The sequence below is a fragment of the Oncorhynchus tshawytscha genome, linkage group LG22 (assembly GCF_018296145.1).
Source record: "Oncorhynchus tshawytscha isolate Ot180627B linkage group LG22, Otsh_v2.0, whole genome shotgun sequence".
Lineage (NCBI taxonomy): Eukaryota > Metazoa > Chordata > Actinopteri > Salmoniformes > Salmonidae > Oncorhynchus > Oncorhynchus tshawytscha.
In genome coordinates this window covers 38836858-38864357 of record NC_056450.1, presented here as the reverse complement: position 1 = coordinate 38864357, position 27500 = coordinate 38836858, and the positions used below count along the sequence as shown (strand labels likewise).

General features: G+C 45.6%; 1 protein-coding gene across 7 annotated transcripts in view; it reads left to right on the top strand.

The window, feature by feature from the left end:
- Positions 1 to 27500, top strand: part of LOC112221355 (myelin transcription factor 1) — a 122978-nt gene that overhangs the window by 71269 nt on the left and 24209 nt on the right. For 4 of the 7 annotated variants that reach the window (XM_042304202.1, XM_042304200.1, XM_042304201.1 and 1 more), the window contains exons 3-6: positions 15026 to 15126; positions 20034 to 20091; positions 22638 to 22668; positions 25540 to 25602. In XM_042304202.1, coding sequence (XP_042160136.1) covers positions 15026 to 15126; positions 20034 to 20091; positions 22638 to 22668; positions 25540 to 25602 — 253 coding nt within the window. Of the gene's footprint in view, positions 1 to 6862; positions 7176 to 15025; positions 15127 to 19156; positions 19215 to 20033; positions 20092 to 22637; positions 22669 to 25539; positions 25603 to 27500 lie in introns of those variants that run through there. The other 3 variants (XM_042304204.1, XM_042304203.1, XM_042304199.1) reach the window with 3 other exon arrangements.

The following is a 27500-nucleotide window of genomic DNA, read 5'->3' as shown; positions in this document are numbered from 1 at the left end:
GAGAGGGAGGGAGGCTCTGTCCCAGACTCAGACACACTGACTGTTATGGAGAGGGAGGGAGGCTCTGTCCTAGACTCAGACACCTACTGTTATGGAGAGGGAGGGAGGCTCTGTCCTAGACTCAGACACCTACTGTTATGGAGAGGGAGGGAGGCTCTGTCCTAGACTCAGACACCTACTGTTATGGAGAGGGAGGGAGGCTCTGTCCTAGACTCAGACACCTACTGTTATGGAGAGGGAGGGAGGCTCTGTCCCAGACTCACACACTGACTGTTATGGAGAGGGAGGGAGGCTCTGTCCTAGACTCAGACACCTACTGTTATGGAGAGGGAGGGAGGCTCTGTCCTAGACTCAGACACCTACTGTTATGGAGAGGGAGGGAGGCTCTGTCCCAGACTCAGACACCTACTGTTATGGAGAGGGAGGGAGGCTCTGTCCCAGACTCAGACACTGACTGTTATGGAGAGGGAGGGAGGCTCTGTCCTAGACTCAGACACCTACTGTTATGGAGAGGGAGGGAGGCTCTGTCCCTACTGTTAGACTCAAACTGACTGTTATGGAGAGGGAGGGAGGCTCTGTCCTAGACTCAGACACTGACTGTTATGGAGAGGGAGGGAGGCTCTGTCCCAGACTCAGACACCTACTGTTATGGAGAGGGAGGGAGGCTCTGTCCTAGACTCAGACACCTACTGTTATGGAGAGGGAGGGAGGCTCTGTCCTAGACTCAGACACTGACTGTTATGGAGAGGGAGGGAGGCTCTGTCCTAGACTCAGACACCTACTGTTATGGAGAGGGAGGGAGGCTCTGTCCTAGACTCAGACACTGACTGTTATGGAGAGGGAGGGAGGCTCTGTCCTAGACTCAGACACTGACTGTTATGGAGAGGGAGGGAGGCTCTGTCCTAGACTCAGACACCTACTGTTATGGAGAGGGAGGGAGGCTCTGTCCTAGACTCAGACACTGATGGGATACAGGTCCTGAATGAGCTTACAGTGTCTGCTCTATGAGTATAAAAATATGGAAACCTATACTGTAGAGAAATGTAAACCTAAAGGTCAGACAGACAAATAAGAGAGAATATGATTTATTCGATATGCATCAATTGGATTCTTCTTCTTAATCTTCACCAGTTCTCCATGAAAGCAAGCATTGAAATTAGAAATATGGCAGGCAGTGTTGAACCGTTTTTTAACTGTGAATTGATATTACTGAAGCATTTTAAAAAGCATACTGCATTTATTGATCTGAAATACAGAGTTGGTTGTTGACGGATGTTGTGAATTGCAGGCTAAAGGCTTTCATCCCATAGGGTTGCAGAATGACAGTGACTCATCGCCTGAGGGGTGTACTACAAAGCAGATTCAATCAGTCACCAAGCAAAACTTGATAATAAAGCTGAAATAGCTATTGATTTTCTGGTTAATTAAGAAAGCGTTGATGGTGGTGGTGGCAGTAGTGATGGTGGTGGAGGTGGAGGTGGTGGAGATGGTGGTGGTGGAGGAGGTGGTGGCAGTAGTGGTGGTGGTGGAGGTGGAGGTGGAGGTGGTGGAGATGGTGGTGGTGGTGGTGGAGGAGGTGGTGGCAGTAGTGATGGTGGTGGAGGTGGAGGTGGTGGAGATGGTGGTGGTGGAGGAGGTGGTGGCAGTAGTGGTGGTGGTGGAGGTGGAGGTGGAGGTGGTGGAGATGGTGGTGGTGGAGGAGGTGGTGGCAGTAGTGATGGTGGTGGAGGTGGAGGTGGTGGAGGTGGTGGTGGTGGAGGAGGTGGTGGCAGTAGTGGTGGTGGTGGAGGTGGAGGTGGAGGTGGTGGAGATGGTGGTGGTGGAGGAGGTGGTGGCAGTAGTGGTGGTGGTGGAGGTGGAGGTGGAGGTGGAGATGGTGGTGGTGGAGGAGGTGGTGGCAGTAGTGGTGGTGGTGGAGGTGGAGGTGGAGGTGGAGGTGGTGGAGATGGTGGTGGTGGAGGAGGTGGTTGAGCTACTGTTGGTTGAGGTAGTGGTGACGGTGGAAGTTGGGGTCAGGTGGTAGTGCTGGTGGAGCTTGTGGTAGAGGTGGAGGTGGAGGTAGTGGTGGCGGTAGTGGTGGAGGTGGTAGTGATGGTGGAGGTGGAGGTAGTGGTGGTGGTAGTGGTGGAGGTGGTAGTGATGGTGGAGTTTAAGTTGGTGGTGGTAGTGGTAGTGGTGGTAGTGGTGGTGGAGGTTGTAGTGGTGGTGGAGGTGGAGGTAGTGGTGGTGGTAGTGGTGGAGGTGGTAGTGATGGTGGAGGTTAAGTTGGTGGTGGTAGTGGTAGTGGTGGTAGTGATGGTGGAGGTTGAGGTGGTGGTGTTGTTGTTGTTGTTGTTGTGGTAGTTGTTGTTGTTGATGTTGTGGTTGTTATTATTATGGTAGTTGTTGTTGTTGTGGTTGTTATTGTTGTGGAATTTGTTTGGTAGTTGTTGTTGATGTTGTGGTTGTTGTTGTCGTAGTTGTTGTTGATGTTGTGGTTGTGGAATTTGTTTGGTAGTTGTTGTTGTGGTAGTTGTTGTGGTAGTTGTTTTTGTTGATGTTGATGTTGTGGTTGTTGTTGCCGTAGTAGTTGTTGTTGTGGTAGTTGTTGTTGTTGTTGATGTTGTGGTAGTTGTTGTGGTAGTTGTTTTTGTTGATGTTGTGGTTGTGGAATTTGTTTGGTAGTTGTTGTTGATGTTGTTGTTGTGGTAGTTGTTGTTGATGTTGTTGTTGTGGTTGTTGTTGCCGTAGTAGTTGTTGTTGTGGTAGTTGTTGTTGTTGTTGATGTTGTGGTAGTTGTTGTGGTAGCTGTTATTGATATTGTGGTTGTTTTTGTTGTGGTAGTTGTTGTGGTAGCTGTTGTTGTTGTGGTAGTTGTTGTTGATGTTGTTGTTGTTGTGGTAGTTGCTGTTGATGTTGTGGTTGTTGTTGTGGTAGTTGTTGTTGTTGTTGTTGTGGTAGTTGTTGTTGTGGTAGTTTTTGTTGATGTTGTGATTGTTGTTGTGGTAGTTGTTGTTGTGGTAGTTGTTGTGGTTGTTGTTGTGGTAGTTGTTGTTGTAGTTTTTGTGGTAGTTGTTGTTGTGGTGGTTGTTGTGGTTGTTATTGTGGTAGATGTTTTTGATTTTATGGTTGTTGTTGTGGTAGTTATTGTTGTTGGTGTTGTGGTTGTTGTTGCGGTAGTTGCTATTGTTGATGTTGTGGTTGTTGTTGTGGTAGTTGTTGTTGATGTTGTGGTTGTTGTTGTCGTAGTTGTTGTTGTGGTAGTTGTAATTTGATGGGCTATTTAGACAAATAAAACCAGATGCTTGTTACCATGTTGTTTATACTTGAGATCTGAGTATATGTGAGTTAGGTTATATATACAGTATATACAGGATCTTGCTCAAAAAGACTTTGAAAGTCAAGTTCAAGATTTAAATTTTTAAAAGTTTTTGAAAACTAAAGTTTCCTTAAAAGAATGCAGAGTATTTGAGTCCCAGTAGTAGTGGTCTGTCCAGACTAGGCGTGCGTATCAAGTGTCCTTTGTGTTAAGAGTTCTTAAGCCGTTGAGCATTTGTGTTGAAAGCTGAGAGTGACCGGCTGTGATTGGCTAAGGGAGTTTGCAGCAGTCAAATATCATTCTTTTCACATCCCCATCTGATTGGTTTGGCATGGGCTAACTGCAATAGCCCCATTCCCCTTCCCTATCCCTGTATAAGTTTAACAAAGTTTACTACAACTTTTTTTCCAGAGAAGTTAACATCTCAGTAATTGACAGTCGCGTGAGGGACAGGAGGGGACCGCAAACATGAAGCTGTGTCGCACTTTTCTAGGTTAGTATAGTAACCTAATATTATGTTTCATATTGACAGGTACCGTACTTGGGTTGAACAGGTGTTTTAAAAACGAGTTGTTTGTGTGATGCAGGCTAGAAAGGATTGCTGTTTGTGATTTTCGAGGTTCCAATGTAAGAGTGGGCGACACTGTAGCACACAACTCAAATAAATAGTATTGATAATGCGTTTAGCCTACTGAACTGTTCGGTATTTGTTTGTGTCCTGTAGCTACTAACTGCCATTTTGGGGTCATGATATTATTTTGTTGCATTTTAATTATTATTTCTTTGTTTTTTTGTCAAGGCATATAGGGACGTGATATTGACAATAATTTAGTAATTTATTTTAAAAAAATCTAAATGATACTTCCCACAAAGTCTAGAAGACTGGTATTACTTTTTGATTCAACTCAAACCGTTGCTTTTTATTATTCCGAAAATGTAGTTGATTTACTCAGAGATAAATGTTTGCCCTCTGCTACTTTAAAACGACAGGTTCTTGCTCATGAAACCAAAACATACACAATTTCACAGATTATTATATTTTATTTATAAATAGCCTACATATTCCTTAAAACATGCGATGAACCTTCGAATAACCGAAATCTAAACCCCCCTAACCCCGGAAGACTTTCCCCAGACAAAGGCCAGTCTAATCCTCCGGGGACGTGTGACTCAGTAACCTACCGTGGGGACAATGCCATCCCAGGCTTCAGGCATATTAAAACTTTCTCTTGTTGTCTGTCAGATTGTTCCATCTGTCGAGGGACTTCTCCACCTCCTCCCTTCAGCTGCCACCATATGCAATATGTTTACTGACCATGGGCCCGTCACAATATAGCCACCGGACTAATTGTAGTCTGGAGCGACGAGACCATTGACGAGCTTGCAATCGGTTTTTAGAAGAAAAAAAAGTTTACCAGCTGGTAACCGAAGAACTGCTCGGGGGTCATTGAGTTGGGAAAAACAATGGAGTTGTTTCTCGAAACTTTTGGGGCAGTTTTTTATAAAACCGTGAGCACACAAAGTAAAAGTTTGGATTAGGGTATCAGTATGAATAATGCAAACATAAGATATCAGAATAGGGCTATTTTGAAGGAATAGATTTACTTATGCTAGTCGAATCAGTCACGTTTATTGGTACGTTATGATAGGAAATGTATATGAAGCCATATTTAGGCTATACACTGATGGGCCTAATATTGTGCACATCAATAGACAAAAGTAATTTAGCCGTTGTTGCAAGATGTAGCCCCATAGATATGTTGTCAAGCCTGTCCTATGCTGGAAAGAACAATTCAATTCGGTGAGTTTTACAGAAGAAACCTATTGAGCACGCACTGCTGTCCAAGGTCCTGAAACTATAGAGGGCGAACGGGAAAACGATCTATCTGGGGTCCTGAAGTCATACAGGGCAAGTTCAAACTTACTGTAGCCTTTTTTGTGCTGTGTGTGTGTGTGTGTGTGTGTGTGTGTGTGTGTGTGTGTGTGTGTGTGTGTGTGTGTGTGTGTGTGTGTGTGTGTGTGTGTGTGTGTGTGTGTGTGTGTGTGTGTGTGTGTTTTCAGCAATGTGATTCTGAAATCTTAAAATCCTCTCAAAGGGTAGATTGTGTCACACACATACACTTCAGCAGTGTGCCTTCACCTGGCTTCTCATGAGCTTTCTCAGGAGTGTATTTCTCGGATCACGGGTGGCGAAGCGGATTTTTGTTTCTGTCTTTTGTTTACTCGATTGTTGATGCTGTTGTGTTGACTACCGCCTTTCTCTGAGCCGCACAACTGAAATCATAGTGATGCGGCGTGCGCTACGCCAGTGATTGATTTCAGCTCCAATGCATAACAATGGGATTGCAAAAAAAAAAAACTGCCTGCTGCAAAGAGATAAGAATTTAATAGAATTTCTGAAAGCTGAAGGTTGGCTTTTTGAATATTCCCTTACGTGCCCGTTGTGGAGAGACGAGATAAAAGAAGCCATTTGTGGGGACTATTCTCAAATGGCTTGTAATGTATGGTTGTCATTTTCACTAATGGTTCCAAACAGCAAACGAAAAACCACGGTGTATGCAACATTTGGGACTGATTCCAAGTTGTAAAATGCTATAATATTTACAGGTCTCTATTTGCAGAATGTTATCCATGGCAAGTGGCCCACACAGAAATAGGCCCATTATTGAATCACTGCCACAAGAATGCTGCAATCACCATTAATACGTTAGTGCATGTGGCAAAGTTTCACTCAAAATATACATTTTATGTGTTAGAAATTGACATTTAAAAGTTTTATCATCATGTGTTATAATTATTTGAATTTCAATCGTGTTTTTTTACAACACTATTTTGTTCCGTTAAAGTTTTTAACTATAGCTTATTGCTATTTTCCACGGAGACTTACTTATGTACTCGAAACGAACAAATGATCAGATTCTGTCATCCCAAGCAACACATACTATGGGCATATATAAATTCCCGGCCCCAGAAATGTCCATTGTGTGAGTTATTGCACAGTACCACCTCCAATGAGTTGTGTGTAGGGGGAGTAGATGACAACTGTAAAATATGCATGCTTTTATGGAGTATCAAAGATATATCTCTAGGCGGAAAATTAGCTCATTCTGGTATTGGTTGTTCCATTGTAAAGCCAGTATATCCTCCTTGATAGAAAGAGTATCGGATTATATAGATTTGTAAGAATAGTTCATTACTAGGCTATTTAAATCGAATATACTGTATATATATTTGTTTTTTTTAAATAAAAGCTTATAAATGCTAATCAAAATGTTTTCTTCGACTAAATAATAGTGGTGTGTGTGTGTGTGTGTGTGTGTGTGTGTGTGTGTGTGTGTGTGTGTGTGTGTGTGTGTGTGTGTGTGTGTGTGTGTGTGTGTGTGTGTGTGTTTTGAGAGAGGGAGAGAGAGAGAACGTAGGCTATACATGCCCATTGAATTATAGTGGGGCTACCTAAAGCCCTGCCCATCTGATGCGCTCCGTTTTACTACAGCTTCCGTGATGTCATGGCAAAGGGCGGAAAGGGGTGGGATGGCGGGAGGGGGGGGGACAATGGCTCATGTGGGAAAGGTAAGTCAATATTACGATTTCTCGCTGACAAAGGCAAATGAAGCCATGTTTTTGCTTACAAACAAGTAACATTTAACGCCTTGATCTGGAGCTCGGCGCTGTCGCCCTAGTAAGGAGGCCGTCTTGCGCTCGCGTTTTCTCTGATCGACATCTGGATATTATAGGCTACCGGACTAGAATATGTTTTATTTTTTTTAGCTGTGACTGAGGACATCGTCCACCAAACTACTTGACAACGAACTGAACTCACCCCAAAACACGAGGAAGACGTTTAGGGAAAATCCTAAGGGAATATTTAGGGATTCAGGTAATAACACATTATTATTGTTCACTTTGCGTAGTCTACAAAAAAAGAAAAATAATTAACAACTGAAAATGTATAAAAACCAATGTATACATGGTTTTGTACAACTTTAATGTTACACTATTTGTATCGCCGTTCGTTTCAGCATCGTTGGTATCCTGCATTTGGAGTTGGTACCCAAGGAGGATGGAGTTAATGTGGCGGTGACTTGATAGTGCTTTATTTGTCACATTTCACAGTTTGTAGTTTATGTTTCTGGGTTTATAGGATGTACCGGCCCTTTGCAATCAAGGCTTACTTTTTTTAGGATCAGGATATGGCCTTTGTGTAACAGTGTATTTATGACCTTCTTTCCTGCAATGATATTTCGTCGGTAAGGCAATTAGGCTTCCACAATCTGACGTGTATAGGCTATTTGTTGACATTACTGTATTTGGGAGAATAAGCCTTTATTAAAACAGAAACGGATATCTATTTAGCATACAAAAATAATAGCGAGTAGTCCAAATTAATCAACTATGGCGCTCTCTATAATCTCGCTGATATTTTCGCACTTTTAGCTGTGACTCTGCTTGTGTGCGTAATAGTTAGTCATTGTGTTTCCTGCAAACCAACTCTAAAAAAAAAACGTAAATCTGCATTGATCTCGAAACACCGCTGTTTGTGGTGAATGTGCATCGCGCTCCTTCAATTTCTATCCTTTGCTTTGACATCACTTTGTATTTGAAATAGATTCGAGCTTCATCAATCGCTATTACCTTGCTATTACGCAGTTGACCACGTCAATCTTTTTAGCACTATTTTGTCGATTTTATTCTGGCTGACTATCCAGTGAATTATTTAGCCAAACTCGCTTTACTGGGAGTTTGTTAGTTCCATATGGCTGTGTGTAATTAAGGTCGAACAATCTGCGTTGCACAGGAGTCCCAGCCAAGCGTATGGACGGAGGAGGAAAGAGGAGGGGTGGCCATTTGATGTGCAGCAGAAAACAGAGATGCTCCCTTCAAATGTCAGGCGTCCATGGTCAGATGCGCAGATAAAAGTCCTTATAATGTTATTTTTGATTTGAAAGTCCGGTAACACTCAACGTGCCCATTCCAAAATCTATTATCACCCGGGTTCTGTCTGCTATGTTTACTTTCGCTTTTCGTACTGATCTGGTTTGAGTCAGTGTATGGCATGTTGTTTGGAATTAAGCTGCTCTCTCTGCTTTGATGGCCATGCGGACTGTCAAAGCACCTGCGCCTAAGATGGAGGATGAGAATGAAATTCAAGGCCATTATGAAAACATGTCCTCTGGTCGAAAGTTTGAACTGCTGTGGCCTACTGTAAATATGCTGGTCTCTCCCGAGAACGAACGCATGCTTTAGAACCTGACTACTACTACTGCTACTACTACTACTACTACTACTACTACTGCTACTACTACTACTACTACTACTGCTACTACTACTACTACTACTACTACTACTACTACTACTACTACTGCTACTACTGCTACTACTACTGCTGCTACTGCTACTACTGCTACTACTGCTGCTACTACTGCTACTACTACTGCTGCTGCTACTACTACTACTACTGCTGCTACTACTACTACTACTGCTGCTACTGCTACTACTACTACTACTGCCACTGCTACTACTACTACTGCTACTACTACTGCTACTACTACTACTGCTACTACTACTACTGCTACTACTACTACTGCTACTACTACTGCTACTACTACTACTACTACTACTACTACTACTACAATTGCTACTACTACTGCTACTACTACTACTACTGCTACTACTACTACTACTGCTACTGCTACTACACTACTACTACTACTACTACTACTACTAGGGAGTTTTTCCTAGCCACCGTGCTTCTACACCTGCATTGCTTGCTGTTTGGGGTTTTAGGCTGGGTTTCTGTACAGCACTTTGAGATATCAGCTGATGTACGAAGGGCTATATAAATAAATTTGATTTGATTACTACTATCTATTATCAGTATCGCTACTATTCTAAGAGAGGGGGGGGTGCTTTGCTGCCACAAAGCAACTATACTACTAGTCCTATAGTGAACATTATAACTCAGTCGAATAAAATATTATATTTTAGTTACTTTGCTATCGCAGTGGCAGATTGATGTGGGCACCAATGTCTAAGTTTATTATAACGAAATTGCAGCCGGTCCATGGTAGTAGATCACTTTATATATATATAATAAGGATATAATATATATATATATATATATAATATATATACAGACAGAGAGAATCTACAGTGTGTTTCTTTTCTCTGTAACACAATTTATAGTAAGCCTAAATACATGCGTGACAAATATATTTTTTGAAGATAATAATTCAAGAGTATCCTGTGTTTTTAATTGCTTTATATAGTATTATATTTCATAGACCTCGTATAAACTAGTAAAGCTTTGATTGTTTGATTTATTAATATTAATATTTGTTATTATAAAACGGTATATTTGGATCTAAATTTGGATCCTGGATGCTGATTGAACTCTTGTCATGAGTTGAAATGCTCCCATCGCCCGTGGTGCTGGCAGCAGGTGCCACGGGATCAATGAAGAGGGGAGTGATATAAACACGGCGAGAGGAGCAGCTGGGCCAAATTGCGCCCTCGTCATTCAAAGCATATCAGAAATCTGAGCGATAGAGCCAAGGGTCAGGGTCGTCCAAGCAGTCAATATAGAGAGAAGTGCCATTTATAACAACAACCTTGGAATTATGATTGTTAAGCAGTTGGAGTATTCCGGTATGGTCATTTTAGAACTAAAATCTACTCTGAAAGACCTCAGACTCTTTTTGTATGCGATACCGACATGATATTAAGCAAGTGTGCCTTCAGAAATGATAACTCTGAATGTGGCATGATTAGGAACATACTTTAATTCTTTAGTGATGAAGTCTTATTAACAACAGTCTTTTCAGCATTTATCAAGAGGCTTTTAACACCGTCAACAACGGCTTTCAGGCGCAGAGCTGTTCTCGTTGAGCCCATATCATAACTGTAAAAAAAAGAAAGCGGTAAAAGTTTCAGAATATCGAATGAGTATGGCTCGATCTCTCCTGTTGTTTATGGTTTCCTTATGGCTCCTCCCAAACCTGGTTTCCATGGAGCTGTGATGTCCTTCAGACTGCTTCCTCTGTGGGAGACCCAGTGTCCTTCTCAGAGGCACTTTGTCTCATTCTGACAAGCATTATTTTATTAGTTTCGTTTACTGTAAGGTCTGTTTGCTTTTGACCTTCTGGAACGGTCTATTCTTGACAATTTCTATCGAATATTAATAGTTTAATGTACATTTTTTAAATCCATATTACATTTAGTAAGATTAAATTACTTTATATATGAATACTTTTCATGAATGGATTATTATTATTGTTGTTGTTGTTATTAATATGTGCGTGCAGCTAGTATGCTTTTATGTTTGTACAGAACTTATCATTTCTCCACTTTTGTTAAGAGCCTTGTCTGGGTCGCCAGTAATCATACAAAGTTATCTCTAAATCCTGCTTAACTCTACCAGGGGTGTACAGCTGGCCCATTTTGGATTATTGTAACAGCATACTCTGGTATTTAATCTAACTATGGATTTAGTATCTGTCTTTGCTCCAATCTCCCCTCAAATGTTATTAGCCCATATTTTTTTTCTGCTAAATGTGATTTGTCTGAGTTTGTCTCTAGCTAGATAGTTTGTCACTATCCTGGAAAAAAATATATATCTTTGCGATTTGAAAAGGCCATGTCCCCCAGTTGAAGATTGTATTTTCATTCCTTCAGTCATTGTACATTTTCATTCACTTGCCTTTCTCTACTGTCTCTGAAATGAATGTCCCCTGACAACCAATTAATTGTCAACTTTTCATCTCTCTCACTACTAAATGACTAGATGGCAGTAATTGAATTCACAGTGAACATCACCTGATCTCCTGCTTTTTAAACTGATATTCTCCTTTAAAACAGGGTGAGTGGGCTTTAGCAAGGAGCAAGCCTTTCCAGGACGGATGTCAGGCCTTAGTTATTATTGACTACAGGATTAGATATGATGAGGGAGAAAGTTATAGATGCAGAAATATCATACCCCAAAGACATTCTAATCTCTCACAATTACAATATCAGGGAGGTTAGCATTGTGCGTCTGTAACTTTCTCACTCATCATTATTCACAATTTATTCAGGATTATCCGTAATCATGGTAGCATCCACATTAATGTAGAAGTGTTGAATCCTATTCTTATTTACAATAAAAGTGACTCCATAATGACACAATATATTATTTACCATTCATTCTATTGGGCACAAAATAATCTGAAATTACAGCCAAATCAAACAGCAAGTTTGTAGAGTCACAAGCTTGAAGTAATCATTGTGTGCTAGGAATATGGGAACAAATACAACACTTTTGACTACTTTAATACACATATAAGTGAATTTGTCCCAATACTTTTGGTCCTCTAAAATGGAGGGAATATGTACAAAAATTGCTGTAATTTCTAAACGATTTCATCCAATATGGATGAATATACCCTCAAATTAAAGCTGTCAGTCTGCAACTTTAACCTCCTAGTCATTGTATCATTTCAAACCTGAAGTGCTGGAGTACAGAGCCAAAACAACAACAACAATTGTCACTGTCCCCATACTTTTGGAGCTCTCTGTATGTTTCCCCACGCCAATAAAGCCCTTTGATTTTAACTGAGATGGAGATGAACAGTGTAATTGTTGTCATCACTTTTGTAAGGAGGAAGGAAAGTTGATAAAGAAGCATTTTGTTGGGGTGCGTTGGGTTGGGTTGTGCTGGGGTGCGTTGGGTTGTGCTGTGCTGCGTTGGGTTGTGCTGTGTTGTGTTGGGATGCGTTGGGTTGTGCTGTGTTGTGTTGGGGTGCGTTGGGTTGTGCTGTGCTGCGTTGGGTTGTGCTGTGCTGTGCTGCGTTGGGTTGTGCTGTGTTGTGTTGGGGTGCGTTGGGTTGTGCTGTGCTGCGTTGGGTTGTGCTGTGCTGCGTTGGGTTGTGCTGTGTTGTGTTGGGATGCGTTGGGTTGTGCTGTGTTGTGTTGGGGTGCGTTGGGTTGGGTTGTGCTGTGCGTTGGGTTGTGCTGTGTTGGGTTGTGCTGTGTTGGGGTGCGTTGGGTTGTGCTGTGTTGTGTTGTGTTGGGTTGTGCTGTGTTGGGGTGCGTTGGGTTGTTGCTGTGTTGTGCTGGGGGTTGGGTTGTGCTGTGCTGGGGTGCGTTGGGTTGTGCTGGGGTGCTTTGGGTTGTGCTGTGTTGTGTTGGGGTGCGTTGGGTTGTGCTGTGTTGGGGTGCGTTGGGTTGTGCTGGGGTGGGTTGGGTTGTGCTGGGGTGCGTTGGGTTGTGCTGTGTTGTGCTGGGGGGTTGGGGGAAGAGGGAGGAGGGAGGTGGGTTAAGGAAGAGGGGGAGCTCGGGACTGCTCTGACATGGAAACAGCCTTTTGTTTTCTGCTAGCTCTGAGACGAGGACTGGGCTGTGACTATAGGTGCTGTCTGTCTGCTATCTCTGAGATGTGGACTGGGCTGTGACTATAGGTGCTGTCTGTCTGCTATCTCTGAGATGTGGACTGGGCTGTGACTATAGGTGCTGTCTGTCTGCTATCTCTGAGATGTGGACTGGGCTATGACTATAGGTGCTGTCTGTCTGCTATCTCTGAGACGAGGACTGGGCTGTGACTATAGGTGCTGTCTGTCTGCTATCTCTGAGATGTGGACTGGGCTGTGACTGATACTCCTATATGTTTATATAACAGCTCATGTTATGTCACTGCTTTCATTACTTAACTAGACAGATGGTAAGAGGTTCAGGAAAGAGAAGATAGGAGGAAGTTGAACAGTTGAGAAGATGGAAAGAGGTGGAGAGAAAATAAAAATTGATACAGGTGACAAAAGAGTCTGAGTGTGTTTTAGTTGTGGAACAGTTAGTTTGACTTGGGCTGTGCCATGCCATGCCGTGCCAGGCTGTGCCACTCCCTCTCTGTAGGAGCTCTGGTTGCAGGTCTCAGTCCCCATGCCCGGGTAGAGACAGATGGGACTTCAGGACAGACACTCACTGCTCAGGAAATTCACCAGATTGGGAGAGAGGAGACAGGGCAGGAGGGTGTAAGGAGCAGGGTGGGAGGGTGCTAGGAGCAGGGTGGTTTGATGCTAGGAGCAGGGTGGTTTGATGCTAGGAGCAGGGTGGTTTGATGCTAGGAGCAGGGTGGTTTGATGCTAGGAGCAGGGTGGTTTGATGCTAAGAGCAGGGTGGTTGAGTGCTAGGAGCAGGGTGGTTTGATGCTAGGAGCAGGGTGGTTGGGTGCTAGGAGCAGGGTGGTTTGATGCTAGGAGCAGGGTGGTTTGATGCTAGGAGCAGGGTGGTTGGGTGCTAGGAGCAGGGTGGTTTGATGCTAAGAGCAGGGTGGTTTGGTGCTAGGAGCAGGGTGGTTGGTGCTAAGAGCAGGGTAGTTTGATGCTAGGAGCAGGGTGGTTGGTGCTAGGAGCAGGGTGGTTTGATGCTAGGAGCAGGGTGGTTTGATGCTAAAAGCTGGGTGGTTTGGTGCTAAGAGCAGGGTGGTTTGATGCTAAAAGCTGGGTGGTTTGGTGCTAGGAGCAGGGTGGTTTGATGCTAAGAGCAGGGTGGTTTGATGCTAAGATCAGGGTGGTTTGATGCTAGGAGCAGGGTGGTTGGTGCTAAGAGCAGGGTGGTTTGGTGCTAGGAGCAGGGTGGTTGGTGCTAAGAGCAGGGTGGTTTGGTGCTAGGAGCAGGGTGGTTTGATGCTAGGAGCAGGGTGGTTGGGTGCTAGTTTATTTACCCTCTGGCCACATTGAAGACACTAAGAGTGGTCTTGTACAGATTTGCATTATCGTACATGTTTGCAGGTCAGGGTTTCTTTAGTGAGCTGTAACAGTTTGATCTTTTTTTCTCAAATCATTTTTTCTCTTCACATTCTGTGAAGGTCTATGCTCTCATCATTTAAGACACTTCAGAACCACATGTCTGTGGACAGTTCCACAGTGGATCAATCATTTCAGTCATAGCTCCAAAACCTGCAAGGATAGAAACCATTTTTTTCAATAATAGTTTAGCTTGTTTCTATTCCGTAATGTGTGATGAATGGAATAGCTATTACCTTGATGAAAAAAAAGCTCTTGATTTATGGATGATTCATTATTTACTGACCCCCTCCCCCCACCTTGCTCATATGCACCCAACTACTGAAAAGCTCAATACAAATGTGATTGATTCGAATAGCAGACTGACAGAGACTCCAGCTGGGGCACTTTGGGGGCATACTGACGTGTGTGTGTGCTCTGTTTCTTTAGTGCCTGGAGTATGTTTGAGTGCCCCACCCCGTCCCAACCTACCCTACCCCACCCCCTCTCTATCACCCTCCCCTTCACCTCTCCATCACCCTCCCCCACCCCTCTCCATCACCCTCCCCACCCCCTCTCCATCACCCTCCCCCACCCCTCTCCATCACCCTCCCCACCCCCTCTCCATAACCCCCCCACCCACTCTCCATCACCCTCCCCCTTCACCTCTCCATCAGCCTCCATCACCGTCCCCCACCTCCTCTCCCTCCCCTCCTCCTTCTCCTCTTTATCACCTTCCCCCTCCCCCTTTCCTATCCATCACCCTCTACCTCCCCATCACCCTCTACCTCCCCCACCCACTCTCCATCACCCTCCTCTCCTCACCCTCCTCACTCTCCTCCACCTCCTCCTCACCCTCTTTACCCTATTCCTCCTCCCACCCCTCCTCCTCGTTTCTCTGCTTGTGCTGTTATTTAAAATGACTCTTTCTTCTTTTCTCCTATATTGCCCCCCCTCTCTCTTTTGGCTGGTTCAGAAAATGAGTTTCGGGGTGAGCTCCTGAATCAGCGGTGGACGCGAGGCGAGAGGATCAGCCGCTGCCAGCCCGCACAGAAACTGCAGAGCGGACCAATCAAAGTGAGTTACAGAGCACAGCACTTTATTTCTGATTTCTGAGCACTTCAACACCGCCCAGCAAAAGGGAAGGTGGGGGTGGAGGAGGATGAAGGGGGTGGAGGATGGGGAGGGAGGGTGGAGGAGGGAGGAGGAGGTAGGGTGGAGGAGGTTCAAGGGGTGAGTGAAGGGGGAGGGGGTGGATGATGGGGAGGGCGGAGGGGGGGATGGAGGAGGGAGGAGGAGGTTCAAGGGGGAGTGAAGGGGGAGGGGGTGGAGGATGGGGGTGGAGGAGGAGGGAGGGGGGGGGGGTTGCTCGACAAGCGTGCTGGACAGTGCACTTCAGGCAAACAAATCAAACAGCACATCAAATCCTCTCTCCTGCCTGCCCAGCCCAGCCCAGCCTATAGCACAGCTCAGCACAGTTCAGCTCAGCTCAGCAAAGCTCAGCATTTTACTTCCACAGAGTTCACTTTAGAGCATTTTGTTTTTGACATCAGACAGAACATCTCAAGAGGATGTCCTTGAGCTGCTTTGATTTTTCACCGATATTCCCCCTCATCAGCATAAAATAAAACATCTTTCCCTCTTTCTTTCTTTCTTTCTTTCTTTCTTTCTTTCTTTCTCTCTCTCTCTCTCTCTCCCACTATTATGACTATTATGACTGCTCCTCTCTGTGTGGATATTTTTCTTTGTATTCTAACCTGAATTTATACACATATTACAGTTTATCTTGATTGCTAAGACACTTTTAATGAAACTGGGGTCCACTTGATCTCCATCATAACCGTATTCTTCTTTGTTAAACTGTAAGTCATTTGTCATTGCTTTCACATACAATGCAAATGCTAAGCACATGTTTGCTAAACAGTAAACACAACTCTCTACAAAAGTTTAGTAAATCATGACAAATAACATGAAAACATTTGGTCACAGATGATAGAAAATAACTCCCATGAATGTGAACCTCTTCTGCACGAGTGCAAAACGTATCAGTCAGCAATCAGTCCTTATTCATGCATAAAAGAGGTCACCTCTGAGTTGCTGTTTGCAAGAGTGGACCGAGTAAGAGGTCAAGGAGAGGAGAGGTAGAGGGACCCATAGAGGAAGAGAGTTCAGCTCTCAGTTCAAATGGAAAAAGGTTCAAGCTTTTTGTTTCTGGATATTCTTGAGTGATATTCTTTCTGAATTGGTCATCTTTGGTAAAATAATTTTTGGGACAAAATAATACAGGCCATGCTGTTATGTTTACTTGCCTTTTATGGTGCATACTATACTTATAGTATCAACAAATGGCCCAGACATACAGAGGGTTAACCATGTTTGGGTATATTGATCGTTGTAGTTAGTATTTATTGGGCCATTGTGTAACGAGTGATTGAAATAACTTTTGATTAGATAACAAGTTGTATGTTTTGTCGGAGGTCGTTGATTTGGTGTAATTTATTTAATGTTTTGAGAGTCTTAATGCATAAAAAAAATCTAATGTTTAATTTTGGCCAATGTGTTTCAGAGTGGGGCTGGAGGTGAATTGTTTTTGAAAAAGGGAATTCTGTTTGGACAAAGGTGCACAAGTAATAAAGACGAAATGTAACAAAGTGGAGGGATGGAGGGAGGAATGAAGGAAAAGGAGAGAAAGAGGAGGGGGGTGTTGTCCTCTGGGTCTAGTTAAAGCTGTTTAGCTACCCTCTGAAGGCCAGGGTTCATCAGAAAGGATGGCTTTTATTGATTTGGTTTGATTTCTTGAAGTGGAGTAGCAGTTACAAGCTATGCTTTAAATCGAAACAGTGAATCATTTCAAACAGATTTCCTCGTTCTGGATTGGAATCGGTGCTGAAAAGACTTCACTCAGAGTAAGAGAAAGAGATGAGGAATGGAGAGCGATGATGTCTGATAAAACACCAACTCATGAGTGTGTAACACAGTTGGTTTTAGTAGTACCTCCTCCTCCACGGTGTGAATGATTCAAATGAGCCCGGCTGGGGCTCAACACGTAGTAGTGACTGCTTGGTCCAGGAACCCGGGCCTCTCTAATTGGCAGTTGCTGTCCGCAGGTAATTTTGGAGATGTCAGTCTTCCTTGCTGGTTGCCTAGTGAACGCGGCTCTCCTGGTTCCCTCTCCGCTTGTAAACGTGAAAATGAATAAAAGACTGATTTATGTGCACCAGGGGAAGAGGGGTGACCTTCTCTGTGAAGTCATTGCCCCCAGCCAGCAATTTACATATAGCTGTCAGAATGCAGAGCAGAGATGGCCTTCCTGGCTGTACGGCACACAAAGAGGGACATAATTGATAATGTAACACAGTCTGTAGGGATGCAAAGCGCTCCTTCATGAGCTACTCTGGTAAAACCCACACCTTCTCCTCTCTCGCTGCAGGGAGAAAAGAGCATCTGGGCACCATATACATTTCTCATTCAAAGAATGTAATTAAAAAACAACACAGGCAAAGGATAGGTTTGAACATACATTAAAAAAAAGAAGCCCTTTGAAAATATGGTGAATCGCCAGCCTCATTTCGCTCTGGATTCATTCAGTGACTTTGTGTTCATATAAAATTAATGAGGTGGAATAAAATAAAATAAAAACTGAACTCAGATGTGCTTACCTATTTAAATGTGTGTAGCTATGGTTACTGCAAACATGAAAGCAATAGGGGCTCCTTTCAATCCCGTTTGATTCATGTGATGACTATCGACGTGGGAAGAAGCAGAGGCAGAAAACGAGACAGGAGAAACCGAAGTGTGTACAGGCTCATCATTGATAAGACGCAGCCAACACAGTGAATCTCTTTAGGGCTGCCTCATTTGTTTCCCCCCCACCCCCCCGGGTCACATGGGTCATGAAGAGTAAGGAGAGGCTATAGGCTAATACACAGTCCCCATTTTCTGTCCAGTGAAAGAGACAAAACAAACTGTGTTCATTAGCTTCTCGTGGCTTTTTGATCCCCTGTAAAACTTTCCACTCATGCCACACACAGGCCCGTGAGTTGAGCACAGAGAGCAAACTGCACCCTTTAGTTTGGGGCACAAAGCCGGCTTGTTGCACGGGTACACATTAGCAGTGCCTGATCAAAAGCCCAGGGGCCAGGGGAGGAGGGAGGGCTGGGGCCGGGCCCCGGGCTCCACACTGCACCTGTACCTCCGGATAAGCACGAGACGCAGAACACAGGGCTCCCCCCCAAAAAAAAAAAACACAACACACTTCTTATGCCCCCTCTCTCCTCTTCCTTTTCAAAAGTAGCTCTATTAGCAGGAAGTGCCTTTGCCAATCACAGAAAAAGAACGAGAAAAAAGAGACAGAGATGTTTGAATTCACTGTGGCCCTGCCAACTTCACCACTGACTGAGACAAAGCAGCTAATGCTGAAGCGAGGGGGAGGACAGGGGATCGCATGGGGAGGGGGAGAGGACAGGGGAGAGCGCAGGGGGACAGGCCATAAAAGACCCAGAGTTCAGTAATCAAAGCTAATGTTCCCATTGTGTCTAAAAAAAAGCATCTGATAGCTTTAGAGTGTGCCTGCCTGGCTGCTGAGTGGGGAATCGGGAACGGTGGTCCCGCGAGGTGTGGCTGGGGTTCAGTAGTGAAGGGGGGAGGGGGGGCCTTCACACCTGCTCTTTTGTACCTTAAAAGCAAGGCCCGAGTCGGGTGAACCGGGAGCGCTGGGTCCCTAAAAGAGCAATTACAGTGATTCTGAGCAGTCCTGTTTTTGTTGTTGTTAATATTACTACTATATTTTGGGGTTCCCAAGTTGTGCAGCGTGTTTAAGGCACTGCATCTCAGTGCAAGAGGCGTCACTACAGTCCCTGGTTTGAATCCGGGCTGTATCACATAGGGCGGCACACAATTGGCCCAGCGTCGTCTGGGTTTGGCCGGGGTAGGCCATTTATTGTAAATAAGAATTTGTTCTTAACTGACTTACCTAGTTAAATAAAGGTGAAATAAAATACTATGATCAGGCAGCACAGTTATGATTACCATTCCCTTTGCTTACAAGCCATGCCCTCATGTATGTAGGCATTGCATATTACTTATTTTGATATTCCAATCCACTCAGGTGCTGGAAATAACAGCGGTAGAGAGGCGGGGAGTGTCCTGGGTGGCGAAGCGGACAGGTTTGTGGTTGCAGAGGGCTGATTCTGGAGGAGGATTTCAAAACAAACACCGGTTTCTTTTCTCTCACTGCATTTTTTATTTGTCTTTCATTTTCACTTTTCACTAATGTTCCGGTGATTCATGTACTGTCTCTTCTTTCTTTCTCTCTCTCTCTGTGTGTGAGGACTGAGTAAGAGGGCATTGGTACAGTAGAGATGTTCTTCCTGGTGCTCAAGGTTTATTTTAACCTCCAGCAACTCTTCTGTCTCAGGTTAACCAGCAATGGGAAAGGAGATGGAGATGTGGAAGAGAGAGGGAGGGGGAGAGAGAGGGAGTGGGGAGAGATAGTGGGGGGAGAGAGGGGGGGGAGAGAGGAGTGGGGAGAGAGGAGTGGGGAGAGAGAGTGAGGGGGGAGAGAGAGGGAGGGGGAGAGAAAGGGAGCGGGGAGAGAGGGGAGTGGGGAGAGAGAGGGAGGGGGGAGAGAGAGGGAGTGGGGAGAGAGAGCGAGGGGGAAGTGCATTTTCCAGAAGAAAAAATATATAATCTATTTGTATGCCTGCCTGTGCGGTTTTGTTTGTGTATATAAGTGTATTTGTGTTTAATTGTGAATGCATGGGGCTTCATCTTGCGTCCATAACTAGTGCATTGTGGTTGCACTGTATCATAAAAGGTTGTCTGCATTATATTTACATTATATTTGTATACATGTAAGTAGACATGAATATGAACTGTAGCTCGTGAGTGGGTGTTAGTCTGTAACGGTTGTTATTCTTCTATCATTTCCCTCTTCCATTAAAAGCAATGTCCTGACTCTCTGTGACCTCTTTCCTTTGTGACAGATGAGTGTGGAGAGTGATGACACGCGAAGCACACGTACACGCTCCAAGGGAATCAGAGGTGAGTTCAGCTCTCATGCCACAAGGAGGAGTTTGTCCTCTATTCTCTTATTTTACTGACAAGTCAGATTTCCCTAAAAGGTGCTAGTCCACAGCTTTCCTCTCTAAAAATATGTCTTGTCCAGTAGTGCTGGTCCGCTAGCCATTGTTACCTGGCAGGTCTCAGCTCATGCTGAGTGGACTGATCCGAGAGAGAGAGAGAGAGCACGGTTCACAAAGCGTTCAGAACGCAGTCAGGGGTCCATCTCCTTCATAGATAGATACCCACCGTACTGAATGATGAAACAGACAGAAACTGACTGCAGAGAAATGCATAGGCCTGACTATGGGGAGAGAGGGATGCTGACTGAGTGCTCTTTAGGTATCCTCTTACTCTGGGCCTTCTGACACCAGATTAATGCATCTGTAATTGGAGCTGTGACTGTGTTCTGCAGAGTTTTTCTATCCAATAGCGACAATGAGACCTACAATCTGCTCTATTGCTGACACCCTATTGGTTCCTCCTTGAGTAATAAACTGATAGTGGTGTTGACTGAGGACTATGATTCATTGTTTCAATTCAATTCATTCATCTGAAAGAATTGCAGTATTTTTAACAGATATCTGACATTTATTTTTTTAATTTCACAATTATGATAACTAAACTGCTACAATTAATCATGCTCCATTTTCTGAACCCCTCATATACAGTAATTGGTTCTGATCAGCGCCAAGAAATTTGGCTTATTTAGAAATTATTGGATGTGTGTGTGTGTGTGTGTGAACCTGTTTGTTGTAGGAGTATGTAGATCTTTCTTTCTTCTCCTGATAATGCAGTCATGTATATTTCTGTGAAGGGTCCTCCTGATAATGCAGTCATGTATATTTCTGTGAAGGGTCCTCCTGATAATGCAGTCATGTATATTTCTGTGAAGGGTCCTCCTGATAATGCAGTCATGTATATTTCTGTGAAGGGTCCTCCTGATAATGCAGTCATGTATATTTCTGTGAAGGGTCCTCCTGATAATGCAGTCATGTATATTTCTGTGAAGGGTCCTCCTGATAATGCAGTCATGTATATTTCTGTGAAGAGGCCTCCTGATAATGCAGTCATGTATATTTCTGTGAAGAGGCCTCTTGATAATGCAGTCATGTATATTTCTGTGAAGGGTCCTCCTGATAATGCAGTCATGTATATTTCTGTGAAGGGTCCTCCTGATAATGCAGTCATGTATATTTCTGTGAAGGGTCCTCCTGATAATGCAGTCATGTATATTTCTGTGAAGGGTCCTCCTGATAATGCAGTCATGTATATTTCTGTGAAGGGCCTCTTTATAATGCAGTCATGTATATTTCTGTGAAGGGTCCTCCTGATAATGCAGTCATGTATATTTCTGTGAAGGGTCCTCCTGATAATGCAGTCATGTATATTTCTGTGAAGGGTCCTCCTGATAATGCAGTCATGTATATTTCTATGAAGGGTCCTCCTGATAATGCAGTCATGTATATTTCTGTGAAGGGTCCTCCTGATAATGCAGTCATGTATATTTCTGTGAAGGGTCCTCCTGATAATGCAGTCATGTATATGTCTGTGAAGGGTCCTCCTGATAATGCAGTCATGTATATTTCTATGAAGGGTCCTCCTGATAATGCAGTCATGTATATTTCTGTGAAGGGTCCTCCTGATAATGCAGTCATGTATATTTCTGTGAAGGGTCCTCCTGATAATGCAGTCATGTATATGTCTGTGAAGGGTCCTCCTGATAATGCAGTCATGTATATTTCTGTGAAGGGTCCTCCTGATAATGCAGTCATGTATATTTCTGTGAAGAGTCCTCCTGATAATGCAGTCATGTATATTTCTGTGAAGGGTCCTCCTGATAATGCAGTCATGTATATTTCTGTGAAGGGTCCTCCTGATAATGCAGTCATGTATATTTCTGTGAAGGGTCCTCCTGATAATGCAGTCATGTATATTTCTGTGAAGAGGCCTCCTGATAATGCAGTCATGTATATTTCTGTGAAGAGGCCTCTTGATAATGCAGTCATGTATATTTCTGTGAAGGGTCCTCCTGATAATGCAGTCATGTATATTTCTGTGAAGGGTCCTCCTGATAATGCAGTCATGTATATTTCTGTGAAGTTGCCTCTTGATAATGCAGTCATGTATATTTCTGTGAAGGGTCCTCCTGATAATGCAGTCATGTATATTTCTGTGAAGGGTCCTCCTGATAATGCAGTCATGTATATTTCTGTGAAGGGTCCTCCTGATAATGCAGTTATGTATATTTCTGTGAAGGGTCCTCCTGATAATGCAGTCATGTATATTTCTGTGAAGGGTCCTCCTGATAATGCAGTCATGTATATTTCTGTGAAGGGTCCTCCTGATAATGCAGTCATGTATATTTCTGTGAAGGGTCCTCCTGATAATGCAGTCATGTATATGTCTGTGAAGAGACCTCCTGTGATTCGTATTGATTGTCGTTCCTTCTGCAGTGCAGCTTTCAGAAAGCTCTTTCACCTTTGTGTTCACAATTATTTATTTCTCCTCTCTTATCGCACCTATAGTTCCTATAGAGCTTGTTGGACAAGAGCTGAGGTAAGAAACACAAGACTGTCTTCTTGTATGTTGCTTGTCTCTCTAGTTTGTATCTCTCTAACAGAAAACATTATACTGAAGCCTTGTTTTTTTTGTTTTGTCGTATTGCACATTTCTGACAAAAATAAAGGACATGTCAGCCATTCAGAGCAGTAATACAGAAGACTTGTCCCCAGGGATAAGAATGATCAGAATACCCATAATCACTCAGTGGATTTTTTTTCTCTCTGTCAGATGATGCTATCAATATCGTCCATCATTTACTTCATGGTCCAAAGTTTAACCCCTCTAACATACTGAAGTGAAACAGAAACCCTTAGCCTTCATCTTCTTCCTCCACCTCCTCTTCCTCCCCCAATGAGCATGACCTGTATAGGGGCTAATGAACCTCATTAGTCATGACGAACATCGTCTGCACTCCCCAGATAGTTTTTCACTCTTTATCATTTGTCTCCCTTCACTTCTCAACTCCAAAAAAAACCTTGACGTGTTGGAGAGGCTTGCATCTTCATTTCAAATGCAGCATTTTAATAAGTAAAAGTAATAATATGGATAATTGAAGTAATAAATACGATTGCGGAGAGAAGTTAATGAGAATTGAAATTAGTCGTTCTAAAAGGGTCGTAACAATGTGAATGAAATGTCGCTGCGGCCCTGTAGCTGAGAGGAAATGACAAAACGCCTGGCGGGATCACTATCACATGAAATGGGAATGGTCAGCTTGATGGGTGCCACATTTGTCCTTGGTTAATACCACCTGCATGTCTTTGTGTGTGAGTGTGTGATATTGTGTGTTTGTATTATCTATGTGTGTGTGAGTGTGTGTGTGTGTGTTATCTAAGCGTGAGAGTGCATGTATGTGTGTGTGTGCTATCTAGGTGTGAGTGTGTGTGTGTTTTATCTAGGTGTGAGAGTGCGTATGTGTTTTCTAGGTGTGTGTGTGTTATCTAAGTGTGAGAGTGCATGTATGTGTGTGTGTGTGTGTGTTATCTAGGTGTGAGTGTGTGTGTGTGTTATCTAGGTGTGTGTGTGTGTGTCAGGGATGCTAACTGGTGAAGACCCAAAAAGGTGACCCTTTTATTTAGTTTCACTGAAACATGTAATAAATCCCTGCTAGGGGGAAATACAGGTTTGAACTAATTAAACAACAAAGAATATGATCCACATGATCAGTCTGTGTGTGTGAAATAACAAGTGGTTCATGTGAACCGAACTCACAGCTAAAACATGTAAAGAAATACATCCAATGTTACTTTTCGGCTAGACTTTACTGCAAAGGAAACTCAAGTCTTGAGGAAAAACAATCCACTAATATTGCAGTTAGCCATGACAGCCTTTAAAATAGAAAGCTTGTGACCACACACACTTAAATATTGCACTTGGGGAATAAAACACACATCTTAAAGTATAAATAGAATGAAACAAACAGGCAATCTATTTTTGCTCTATTATAGTGACCACTATATTAGACATCGATCAATTGCACAAGGCTACATGTGTGCAAAAATAACATTCACTGAGTAAAACATGTGATAATCCCCCCTCACTCACACACACACACACATACACGCGCGCACACACACACACACACACACACACACACACACACACACACACACATGCAAGTGTTACTGTCAAAGTTGAACACAACAAAAGCAATGTCTTTGGGCTACACTGCACATTATTACGTTGTACACTTTCTGCCTGTGGACATTTGTTGGCATAATTGATATTTCAGGCAGAGAGTACACCTGGCATTCCCCTTTTAATCTACTGTATTGAAAAAGTGAGAAAATGGAAAAGTGTGTTGTGTTCATTTCACCTCTATAGTGGCATCCAGTTTAAACCAGGCCCGGCTCCAGCTACACTCGATCCCTGAATCCACTTGTTTAACAATTCTGAAAATTAACCACATACTGTAGAGGGAAAACATCAGTTCATAGATAGTAGTTAGCTAGTTAACTAGTTAACATTTCACACAGATTGCCAAGGTCCAGTAAGCAACTAACGTTATAACTTGAGGAATGGCAAGGAGTCGTATACCAGTTAATACTATAGTGAATTGGTTAGGTTACTAACGTTAGCTCATCTGATGTTGTAACGTTAGCTAGCTAGCTGTCTGACTTTATTAGCCAGCTAATTTTCACACCAAAAACTCAATGATTTGATCAGTTAAGTTGGCTAATGTTCCTCAACATTTCTCTGGCTAGCTAACAGAGAATTAGATCCAGCTAGCAAGACACTTCACAATGTTAACAATACTTGTTCCACCACACTTTCTCCCTCACCTCAAACTTTCCAAATGCTAGTTGTTTTTCAGGCTACAACTCATGAAGTACTGCTTCATCACATTCTCAACCCCCGGTCTCCGTGGTCAGGCCTCTCACCGACCTCTCCGTTATCGTTCAGGGGACGCGTTGCTGTAACTGACAAACGGCCTTTCCTACTCTCCCGCTGTTTTTCCAGAGCACGCGCCGATGCTGTAACTAGCGCATGGGTTGTCTCTTTTCTCTTCAGTCACGTGCTGCATTCTGTTGTTATGTGAACGATTGGCTGAGCCTTGGATACAGTCAGTATTGCTCCAAATATGCAGTTCGCGTACAGCCAGTAGTGATCTACACGAATCACATAGGTTACCTATTTTGGAATCAAAACGCCGAAAGGTTTCTAGTTTGCATCCCTGGTGTGTGTGTGTGTTTGTGTTATCTAGGTGTGTGTGTGTGTGTGTGTGTTTGTTAATTTGTTTTTTGTTTGTTTATCGTTATTTTTATTCATTTTTTTACTACCTTTTAATTCTTTCACTTCAATTATTTTAAATTCTCCAAGGGACAAAATGCGTAAAATCTGTAATGTATCTTTGACTCCATTCAGCTGCCCCACCCCTGGATGCAATGGCTCTGGCCACATCAGTGGGAGATATTCACGACACAGAAGGTAGGGCAGACAACCCCCACCTACTGTACCCTCTCAGCCCTTAGCCCTCAGCCCCCTGCCCCCAGCCCTCAGCCCCCTGCCCCCAGCCCTCAGCCCCCTGCCCCCAGCCCTCAGCCCCCTGCCCCCAGCCCTCAGCCCCCAGCCCTCAGACCCCCAGCCCTCAGCCCCCTGCCCCCAGCCCTCAGACCCCAGCCCTCAGCCCACCGACCCCAGCACCCAGCCCCCAGCCCTCAGCCCCCAGCCCCAGCCCCCAGCCCTCAGCCCCCGACCCCAGCACCCAGCCCTCAGCCCTCAGCCCCCAGCCCCCAGCCCCCAGCCCCCAGCCCCATGCCCCCAGCCCTCAGACCCCAGCCCTCAGCCCTCAGTCCCCAGCCCTCAGACCCCAGCTCCTTAGCCCCCAGTCCCCAGCCCTCAGCCCTCAGCCCTTAGCCCTCAGCCCCCAGCCCTCAGCCCTCAGCCCTCAGCCCCCAGCCCTCAGCCCTTAGCCCTCAGCCTTCATCCCCCAGCCCTCAGCCCCCAGCCCTCAGCCTCCAGCCCTCAGCCCCCAGCCCCCAGCCCTCAGCCCTCAGACCCCAGCCCCCAGCCCTCAGCCCCCAGCCCCCAGCCCTCAGTCCCCAGCCCTCAGACCTCAGACCCCAGCTCCTTAGCCCCCAGCCCCCTGCCCCCAGCTCTCAGCCCCCTGCCCCCAGCCCTCAGACCTCAGACCCCAGCTCCTTAGCCCTCAGCCCCCAGCCCCCAGCCCTCAGCCCCCAGCCCTCAGTCCCCAGCCCTCAGACCTCAGACCCCAGCTCCTTAGCCCTCAGCCCCCAGCCCCCTGCCCCCAGCCCTCAGCCCCCTGCCCCCAGCCCTCAGACCCCCAGCCCTCAGCCCCCAGCCCTCAGCCCCCAGCCCTCAGCCCCCTGCCCCCAGCCCTCAGACCCCAGCCCTCAGCCCACCGACCCCAGCACCCAGCCCCCAGCCCTCAGCCCCCAGCCCCCAGCCCCCAGCCCCCAGCCCTCAGCCCACCGACCCCAGCACCCAGCCCCCAGCACCCAGCCCTCAGCCCTCAGCCCCCAGCCCCCAGCCCCCTGCCCCCAGCCCTCAGCCTAAGCCCCCAGCCCTCAGCCCCCAGCCCTCAGTCCCCAGCCCTCAGACCTCAGACCCCAGCTCCTTAGCCCCCAGCCCCCAGCCCTCAGCCCCCAGCCCTCAGCCCTCAGCCCTTAGCCCTCAGCCCCCAGCCCTCAGCCCTTAGCCCTCAGCCTTCATCCCCCAGCCCTCAGCCCCCAGCCCTCAGCCTCCAGCCCTCACTCCCCAGCCCTCAGCCCTCAGACCCCAGTCCCCAGCCCCCTGCCCCCAACTCTCAGACCCCAGCCCTCAGCCCCCAGCCCTCAGCCCCCAGCCTCAGCCCCCAGCCCTTAGCCTTTATCCCCCAGCCCTCAGCCCTCAGCCCCCAGCCCTCAGCCCCCAGCTCTCAGCCCTCAGCCTCCAGGCCTTAGCCCCCAGCCCTCAGCCCCCAGCCCTCAGCCCTCAGACCCCAGCCCTTAGCCCCCAGCCCTCAGCCCCCAGCCCTGGCCCCCAGCCCCCACCCCCAGCCCCCACCCTTAGCCCTCAGCCCCCAGCCCCCAGCCCCAGCCCCAGCCCTTAGCCCCCATCACCCAGCCCTCAGCCCCCAGCCCCCACCCCCACCCCAGCCCCCACCCTTAGCCCTCAGCCCCCAGCCCCAGCCCCCAGCCCTCAGCCCCCAGCACCCAGCCCTCAGCCCCCAGCCCCCACCCCCAGCACCCACCCTTAGCCCTCAGCCCCCAGCCCTCAGCCCTCAGCCCCCAGCCCTCAGCCCCCAGCCCTCAGCCCTTAGCCCCCAGCCCTCAGCCCCCAGCCCTCAGCCCTTAGCCCTCAGCCTTTATCCCCCAGATCCCAGC